This window comes from Mugil cephalus, chromosome 11 (genome assembly GCF_022458985.1).
Source record: "Mugil cephalus isolate CIBA_MC_2020 chromosome 11, CIBA_Mcephalus_1.1, whole genome shotgun sequence".
Taxonomy (NCBI): domain Eukaryota; kingdom Metazoa; phylum Chordata; class Actinopteri; order Mugiliformes; family Mugilidae; genus Mugil; species Mugil cephalus.
In genome coordinates this window covers 12,306,167-12,315,632 of record NC_061780.1, presented here as the reverse complement: position 1 = coordinate 12,315,632, position 9,466 = coordinate 12,306,167, and the positions used below count along the sequence as shown (strand labels likewise).

The 9,466-nt window shown below is 38.1% G+C and overlaps 1 protein-coding gene across 1 annotated transcript; it reads right to left on the bottom strand.

The window, feature by feature from the left end:
• Positions 1-949: 949 nt before the first annotated feature.
• Positions 950-5,924, bottom strand: LOC125015859 (myelin-associated glycoprotein-like). Its single transcript, XM_047597873.1, has 10 exons — positions 5,772-5,924; positions 5,415-5,478; positions 4,050-4,436; positions 3,678-3,965; positions 3,295-3,585; positions 1,774-1,870; positions 1,637-1,684; positions 1,495-1,521; positions 1,350-1,388; positions 950-1,270 (listed from the first exon to the last, which is right to left on the bottom strand). The coding sequence occupies exons 2-10, from the start codon at positions 5,455-5,457 to the stop codon at positions 1,201-1,203; spliced, it is 1,290 nt and encodes a 429-aa protein (XP_047453829.1). The 5' UTR covers positions 5,458-5,478; positions 5,772-5,924; the 3' UTR covers positions 950-1,200.
• Positions 5,925-9,466: the final 3,542 nt, after the last annotated feature.

The following is a 9,466-nucleotide window of genomic DNA, read 5'->3' as shown; positions in this document are numbered from 1 at the left end:
GCTTCAGTCCATTTTTCCTCAATTGCAGCTGCTCGGCATTTCCTACTAGCCTCCATGCTCCACAGCTCTCTCCAAGACAATTTCCTTTTTTTCTACACTCTCCCAGTTCACCCACTGTCCTTGCTTAGCCTGCGGCACTGCCTTAGTGCATCTCATTGCTTCCTCTTGCCTATGAATTTCTTCCACATACTTCCACATAGTAGGACAAAAAGTCTAATGATTTTGTGGTATGTATGTTGTATGTAAGATTTATTCATCACTGCTCGTAGATACAGTGTGGGTAAAAGAGACCAGAGAGAAGAGAGGATTTGGAACCAACAGTTTACCCCCACCTAGTGGAGCGTTTGTGTAACAAGCAGCTCTTACACCGCATCTTTTGAAACTATCAAAGAAAAAACAAATGTAACTGAATATTACAAGTTGTAATTTGAGTTATATGAAAACAAGAATTGTTCAATAAAAAAAAAAAAAAAAAAAAAAAAAAACATTTAAAGAGTGACAGATTTTATTTTTTTAACACACACACCATAAACCAGTCATTGCATGACTGGTGCTTCCCCAAATTCCAGGTGGAATATAAATTAAAGGGATCACACTGACTACCTATCCAAAAAGTTATAAGAAATTACCTACAGTGGGTATTTATGCACTAGAAACCACATTACCGAGGAGGGCAAATACATTCAACACCAGCCCCCCATGACCAGGGATGTGCCTTAAGTAAGATTTCATGAGTGAGTCTCAAAAGGATAAAGAGGTCTCCCAAAGAAGCTTGCAAACTAAGACCCATACAAATGAGTCACAAACTCTCCTAAAGGCAAGCCCCAAACCCCCACAAGCCAAGTAGTAGAGAACTAGATTTCATATTTGCCCCTAAACATAATTAGAAGCTTTCCTAACCAAACACATGTGCATCTTAAGTTGTGACAAAAGAGGAAGACAACACATGTTGGGGTGAAAAGCACATTTTTACTTAAATTAACAAGTGAGGAACAACTCAAGGAAAAGTTAAGCTGGCCCAACAGGAGGGCGAGCGAAGATTTTGCAGGCCTAGCCTAAATCCTCTTAGGTGTGGCACATTTTCAAACAGAGATCAGCTCCATTAGCAGTCAAAGTGAAAGGAGCACACAGCCCACACAAAAGAAAAAAGAGACAGACAAGACGTAACAAGAGGAACATAAAAACAGGTTGTGAGAAAACTCAATCCTCTGGGGATAGATTGAGTGGTTCGGAGAAATTACTGCCGGAGATGATGGTGTTGGGGTTGTTTCTGTAGGAGGAGAAGGAAATCAGAATATTACCTCCTGTGAGCCATGTGATTATGTGGAAGACCACTGACAAACACTTACGAATAGCCCACACTGAGGTTCACAGCATTGCCTTGGCGTCTGTAAGAGAAGAGAACATTTCAATTATGTTATAGATTTTAATTGATATCTGGACTTTCTCATATCTGGACTTTCTCAGTGTAAATGAGCAGGTTTAAAATACTACCTGGGAAGCTTGTTCCAGAATGAATTCCTTTCAGAAAATGTCAAATAAATGTTAGTTAGTTGTTAGTAAATCCGATCAATTTAATCAAATCTAATCATCCTCTTCTCTTTTTTATTCACATATTGTATTTTTAAACTCATGCCTTTTCTCCGGTCGAGGTGGTGGTTTCATTGAGTCCTCAGTGTGCCTCCTGTAGGTCAGGAAACAACATATTTTCAACTCAAAATGAAGTCCAGTGGTGAGTCATTAACATTGCAAACTGACATCTTTTTACCCTACCTTCTCCTGCAGATGAAGACTCCTAACACCACAGCTAAGATGATTAGGATCAGGACTACAAGTGGGACTGCAATGACTGGAGCAATGCTCAGAGGTTCTGGGGATGCAAAGAAAACACACAGCTCAACGGATGTGATATTTGATTTACATTTACAGTTTGGATGAACTTTGAGCTCTAACCCTTCACATTCAGCTGGACTGTGCTGGCTTGTTGATTTTCAGGCCAAAAGGTGGCAGTACAGGTTAGGTTTCTGACTCCAGCAGCCCTGAAAGTGATGGTTGAAGTGGTCTGCCAGACCCCTCCAGACATCAAGGTGTGTGAGACGTCACTGGTGATGCTGGGGACACTCCATGAAAACTGGGGAGCATGTGACGGACATGTGTGTGTAACTAGCTGAGTGGTTTTGTCATAAAACGTGTGGCCCATTGTGTGGTAGGAAGTAATGGGGTTCTTATCTATCCATGGGTAGATTTGGTCCTGGTTGTGTGACATCTCCAGCCTCTCGATTTTAAGACTACAATTATTCTCTGCCACAGATCCAACCAGGCTGGTTATCCCATTATATTTGCTAATAACATTGCTTGTTCTTGGGTTAAATACAGCTGGGTATTGATTGCTCTGATACAAGAACCATAAAACTTGGAGGTCAGAGGGCTTGTTGTTGTCGTAGGTGAATTTGCAAGGAATGATGATGCATGACCCTTTTAATCCTGTTAAGCTGCTAGGAGTGGAGAAGGACCAACCACGAGAGAGCATATTTCCTGTTAAAAGAGGAAACACATGGAGTAGACGATCTGGTTTGTGCCCCTTTAAAATGACACAAAAGTATGGTTTTGGTTGCCATACAAACAGTCCTATATTTATGCATGAGATGCAGAACAACATTATTTTTTTTGTTTTTTTTTTCTACTTGGCAGATGTTAGTCTGATAACCACCTTTGTTTGTGTTCTATTTTTGACTCTACCAATTTCAGAGGGAATTATTTGGTTGATTGATCTGATCTGCTGAATGGTACAACATGTTTACAAGCTAGTCTCTAACCTTTTCCATCTGCCAAATCATGTCCAGCAGGTAGAGTACAGCGGGGTTTTGACACTTTTTTGGTTGTTCTGTAATTATTCACCTAGATGGCAGCTCATCAGCTGTGTCATACTTTTACTGATCCCACACCTGACTAATCTGAATAGAGAGAGCATTGGAAGCAGTAGGAGAATGAATTATCTGTGCTTGTCCAACCTCTGAGTCATAGATTAGAAAACGTATTTCAGACCAAAGTACAGCCGTTGTGAGCTCAACGTTTAGTTAAATTTCTGTGTGGGTGCACATGGACCTACAACTGAGGCTACAGAGCTATAACACAAAAAGTATAAATGTAGTTAAGTTGAAAAGAAATGAAAATATACCAATAATAGCTAGCCACATTAGGTGATTATTTGGTCTTTTATTTCATTTGAAATTTGATCATGTTGTAAGAGAGGGTTGACAAAAAAGTATTGTTCAACTCCTTATTTGCACTTACTCTTGACTTGTAGGGTGATGCTCGTTTCCTGTCTCTCTCCATTAGAGAATACTGCGTAGCATGTCAGAGATCTTCCTGGGTCGTTGGCTGATGATGTGAACGTCAGTGTGGAGATAGTCTTCCACTGAGCCTCCTTGGTAGTAGCAGTGGATGTTGGCATGTTACCATAGCTCCATGTCAGAGTGGGCCTATGTTTAGAGCATGTGTATGTGGCAGTGCAGGTCACTTTGCTTGGATATCCTTCAAGAAATTCATTTGATGTAGAGCTGATAGTCAATGGTAAAATGGAACCTGAGATAGAAAAAGTAAACATTTTTAATTTTAGGGTTGACATAAGTCAAAAACAAATAAATAAATAAATTAAAAGTATATCCATTACATACATTCTGCGTTTATGTTGCTAGAGGTGCTTTTAGTGTGACCAGTAGGGTATTGAACAGAGCACACCACTCTTTGAGAGTCATTCTCAATGAGCAAAGTGGCCTTCAAGGTGGTTTTGAATGTGCCATCAGTCAGTTCAACAGGAGTACGATCCTGGTTTCCATGTGGGATGTTGAGACTCAGAGTTGGGGGTTTAGTGGGACAGGTGTGATAAACAGAGCAATGCACATCTACAGAGTGTCCAACCTTCTTGGCTCCATAGATTTGAAGATTCGGGGGATCTGCTGTGTCTTCATGAAGGGAAAATAAAGAATTATTTAAATATTCAACAAGAAATAATTCAGTGCAACTCAAAGTTCAAATTGGTAACATACCCACTACTTCAATCATTACGGTTGTATCATAGAATCCGTGGGTGCTTTTCCCAATATTCTCTGGATCCACCCAGGGATAAAGCTTCTGTCTGTGATGACTCCAGGTCAGTGGTTCGATCTTTAGGCTGCATGTCTTCCCATATCCAGACCTATAGGCTTGTGTTTTTCCACGGAATATGTCATAAGTGACATAAGTTGGGTACCAGTCATCATAAACCAAAGGATATCCTCGACTCACATACTGGTACCAAACAACACGATCTGGTCTCTGAGGTGGATATTTATTGTAGTCAAACCTACAAGGGATGACAAGGCAGGAACCCACCAATCCTTTCAAGTGGCTTGGCATCATAACACGCCAAGCACTGGAGCAGACGAAGACATATCCTGAAAGAGGACCATAGGATAAATAATATTCAAAGCTTTTCACATTTACTTTAAAAATGACAATGCTACTAACACAATAACACCTTGCTATTGTCAGTGTGAAGGCTCCAAGAAATTACTGAGCACATGAAGACATTAAGTGTCTAGATATGCCAAGCTGACAGGCTCTTATCGCAAGTGAACTGTAGTATGAGCTAATATTTCTATAAATATATTGTTTTCATATTCATTATTAGTTGGGTTCATTTCGTTCTTGTGTTGTATTGTGGCGGATGTTGAATTCTGGCTTTTATTTTGAAAGCGTCTCGCTAAAACGAAAACATCCGGACTTTGCCGTCAGTACAAAAAAGGAGCGTCTAATGTTAAGTGTTTGTAGAGTGTTTCATTAACACTTGACTAAAAATGGCACAATATGTTATTTAATGTTTAACTTTTATTTAATGTCTCAAATTTAGGTGCCGTTGATTGTTTGATGTATGTTGTTTAGGTTATGGGAGCTAAAGCTAATTAATTCATTGTTCTGTTCCATTCATTCTTCTAGTGCAACATGTTGGTTAGCTTTAATAGGCTTGAAACTGTTTATATATCGTTAAAATTACATAATTTAATTGGGGTAATTCCCTTAAGGTTATGATAAAGTTAAGATAAGTACCACTATAAGGAAAGGTAATTGTATTTTTGTTTTGTTCCTCTTTACATAGCTCTTACAGTGTGTGTTCATTACTGAATACGGTTCACCAAAAATAAAGCAATATGAACCATCAGTTTGAGAGTATGACCATCATTCGGCCAGGAATGCTACACTTATTAAAACATACTGAAAGCTGTAAGAAAATTAAAACTACGCAGTCTCAGTTTTCAGAGCTTTGTACATGTAAGCAGTTACATGATTCTATATATTTGTTTGTGTTTTCTCATAAACACATATAGCAAAGACACAAATATGCAGTTTATATGGTTGATAAAAAATAACAGTACCAAGAAGACAGAACTGCAGGATAAGAAAGTTGAATCCAGGCATCTTATGTAGGGTATCTTATATCTAGAACACATATGAAAGCAACATCTTAGTGTTGTTGAATTCATACAACCAGGAAAAAACATGAAAATGAATACTTATCAACAAGATAGTTGTAATGCAAGATAAATCAAAGTCCAAGTGTGGGAGAACTGAAGTGCAGCAGAAGATGAGAAAATATCAAACAGGAAACACAACGTAGGAAAACCCACAGCAAAAGAAAACTCACACGGCAAACACAGCTCAAGTACTAGCAAGGGAAAAAACAACTGACAACTCACAAAACTTGGATGAGACACAAATGAAACGTGTCAAACCTGAAATATGATGCAAAAGGTCTGCAAATCTGTTCTCGTATCCACCGGACGTCAGTAACCAACGGATCAGCCCTATGTTTAAAGTAGATCTGACAAACAGACACAAAATCAAAAGCATGAGATCAAATTTCACAAAAGTTGATGTTGTAAAGTTAATCCTGAAACAACAAACATAGCCTGCATCCTCCTAAATTTCAAAGTAAAGTTTCACCTTTTCTGAACTCAAGTTTTCAAAGCACATTAAAAACATTACGCACGCTTTTTTCAACATTTCAAATAAGATTGAAAGCTTTTCATTTCTATTTATTGTTGTCATTTATTTATAAAATTACAATTCTGTCCTTGGCAATAAACAATTCCAATGATAAATCCACCAGGTTGCCTTTAGGATGCATACACTGACAATTGCCAGCATCCTGCGTCCTCCTAAACTCTCTGGGACAAACACCAAGAGGACAACCAAGAGGTATTGCAGTCCGCCGGAATGCGGTGTGCAATACACATACACTCACTACTCTGCTGAAACAACACAATTACAATCCAAATAGTTAATTGACTTCTTCGAAAACGTAGTTGTACTCTGATTACGAAACAGCTAAAACTGAAAGCGAAACTGACGACAGATGACTGCGGTCACGCCATCTGCGTTTCGGAGAGGCACAGTCGCACCCCGTAAACAAATGCACCCCGTAAACTCAGAAATCTCTATTTTTTTCTTCTTATTTTCATTTGTTGAAATACATACATCTGTCATTACGTTGTTGTTGTTTTACTACATTCTTTTCAATGATTAAAACAAAATGATAGAACAAAATTATTGAAGCACATTCAGAATCCCATTATTTCTGCATAGTCAAATTTAAAAATTTAATTGAGAAACAAATCAAATTGTTTTCTGCCGACTGGTTTCATTTCACCATCTGCACAAATCAAGAGTGAAAGTTGTGGGGCTGGCCCTGGTCCTGCCAGCGTTGGGGCGGGGTTATTCCCTCTGTGTTGTGTGTGTGTGTGTGTGATGTGTTCATGGGGCTTCTGTTCATGTGTTGTGTTGTGCTGTTGTTTGTTGCTTCAGTTCTGCTATATGATGATGTTCTGCTGAAAGTTGTTTCCGTATAACTTGAGAAGTTATTCAATAAAAAAACATTGTAAGGTATAGAACTGAATGTGTGTTTTACATCAGTTTACCATCAAAACATTTCAAATAAATCAAAAGGAATTCCACATTAAAGTCATGACAGAAGTGTCCTGTTGTACATCTTGCGTTTATAGTAAAGAAAAACTTACAGCACACACAAGGCAGAGGCTTGACGAAAATTAAAGAAGTCTTAACTTGAAAGTTTTGAGTTAGCTGTCTTACTTTTTAGCCTGCTCACTGTCTGGTGATAATTTCAGTTTGGTTCAGTATCTTACCCGTTTGGCAGGAGTGTTTCTGTGCTTTTGTGCAATTACATTCAAATCTGATGAAGACACTAGAAACCAGATCTGCTATTCATCTTTTTGTCCTGATCTTGGGTCCACATCCCCATTGTTAAAATGTGATAACATGCAGGTATATGAAAAATCCAACCAGTTGGGGGTGAGTCTGGCAGGTAGATGATGGACTGATGAGAGGTGCAGACAAGATAGAGATGACCGTTTGATTTGGGCTGGTGCAGGGAGGGCGGGAAGTCCAATAAGGAATATGGTGCAGTAAAAGAACTTGAAAATCACCACACAGGTAGCTGGGGACATGTAGAACAAGAATCTGGTGGAGATTCAGAAATATGTTGGATTCTGAATGTGCTTCAATAATTTTGTTCTATGATTTTGTTTTAATCATTAAAAATAATGTAGTAAAACAACAACAAAGTAATGACGGATGTATGTATTTCAACAAATGAAAATAAGAAGAAAAATATAGATTACTGAGTTTATGGGATACACTTGAGTGCACCATGAACCCGCTCATACGCTTTGCCGCACGACTCGATGTAGACGGGCACTCGATTTTCAAGTGTAGATAACGCGACTGTGTCTCTCTGAAGCTCAGACACTGAGTTTACCATCTTATAGGCTTTTGCAGTGTGACCACCAGGATATTCATTCATTCACTCCATAGATCAGAAGTCTTGGAGCTGATGAAAATATATCCTGAAAGAGGATCATAGGAGAAATTATACAATAAATCACACTGGGAGTTTTTCACATTCAATTTTAAAATTACATTACCACTGAAAGCCGCCAGTGATGGAAAACAAAGGTCCAATAAATTTCCGAGGCTATGTTTTGGAAGAAACTCAAGGGTTAAAAAATCTGGTGGTGGATCTGGAGGAGGCCCAGAATATGGGGTTTTACTTTTTCTCTGAAATGTCCGTAGACAGTATTTTTTATATGTATAAAAGGTTGATATGAATATAACCAGAAAAAAATGTAATACACATTGACTGTGATTAGAGAAAACTCAAACACTTAGTGCTGTAGTTTTGGATGCTGTTAATAAATACCTTAAAGTCCAAAATAAAAGGAACTATGAGGAATACATTAAGCTAGAAGTAAAATTCGTTGAAAAAAGAAAAAAAAAATCACAAAACAGGAAAACACTCGCAACAAAAAATCAACAAACCAATGAACCGACAGCTCACAAAAGGAAGACTGGGATGAGACACAGGTGAAACATGTCCACTCGTACTCACTGGGTGTCAGTGACCAACAGATCATCCAGACCTTCAAAGTGGATCTGACAAACCAGACACAAAATCAACACCTGAAAGTTGAAAGCACAAAGGTGATCAAATTTCAGAAAAGTGGATGTTGTAAAGTTACTGATGAGACAACTTTACAAATATAGTCTGCATCTTCTGAATTTCAAAATAAAGCTTCACCCTTTATGTAGTATCCTCAGATAGAGGGAGGACTATAAGTGTGTGTTACCTGTCCAAAAGTTTATAAGAGGAAGTGTTATGTAATGTGTTGTCTCTCTGCCCGTGGTGCTGCCTACCACGTACCAGTAAAACACCACAAAGCTATTTAGGATGTTTATGAGTTTGTCTTGAATGTGCCCAGCTTGCACATTCGAAACCAAAGTTGACTCTTGAACCTTTAAAATTAGATTTAAAGTTTTCAGAACATCTATTTAATTTCGTATTAGCATTCTTTATGCACATATAGTTAAGGTACATATTTGGCCAAAGAACCATGTCAAGTCTATAGTGGTTAAGAGACAGAATAAGAGAGAGAGAGCACACATTTACCAGCACATGTCTGAACAAGATGTATTACACTTTTATTCTGAATATTTTAATCGTTGCTGTTTTGCTGTACTGATGATGAACATGTTTCCTGAGATAAACACGAATCCTTCTGAAAGTTATTTTTTTATTTTCTTTAAAATATCAATAAAAATAACTTTAATAAAACTCATCTGGATGTTTTTTTATGTGTGATGTTGTAATCCTTTCATGTGACACAACAATAAATGGTTCAGATGAATATGTGGACTTTAATCTTTTATTTCCACTGAAAGATCACAATGTCTTTGTTTCTTGAACTGGCTTAAACTGGACACCTGAGTTAATAAAACTGAGGCGTGACAGACAACCATGTGTTCATTAAACACAAACCACTTAGAGGTTGTTAAATCTAACCATCATGTTAGAGCTGAAAGAGTGCAGCTATTTATTTCAGTGGAATAAAGTTATGTGGCATGAATTAACAGC

What these genes read in the sequence shown, in the direction of transcription:
- LOC125015859 (XM_047597873.1), bottom strand. Translation starts at nt 5,457, where the DNA reads ATGCCTGGATTCAACTTTCTTATCCTGCAGTTCTGTCTTCTTG. An exon ending in CATCACCCTACAAGTCAAGA is followed by an intron (nt 1,871 to 3,294) that starts GTAAGTGCAAAT and finishes TTGCATCCCCAG; the next exon opens with AACCTCTGAGCATTGCTCCA. An exon ending in GTCTTCATCTGCAGGAGAAG is followed by an intron (nt 1,685 to 1,773) that starts GTAGGGTAAAAA and finishes CCTGACCTACAG; the next exon opens with GAGGCACACTGAGGACTCAA.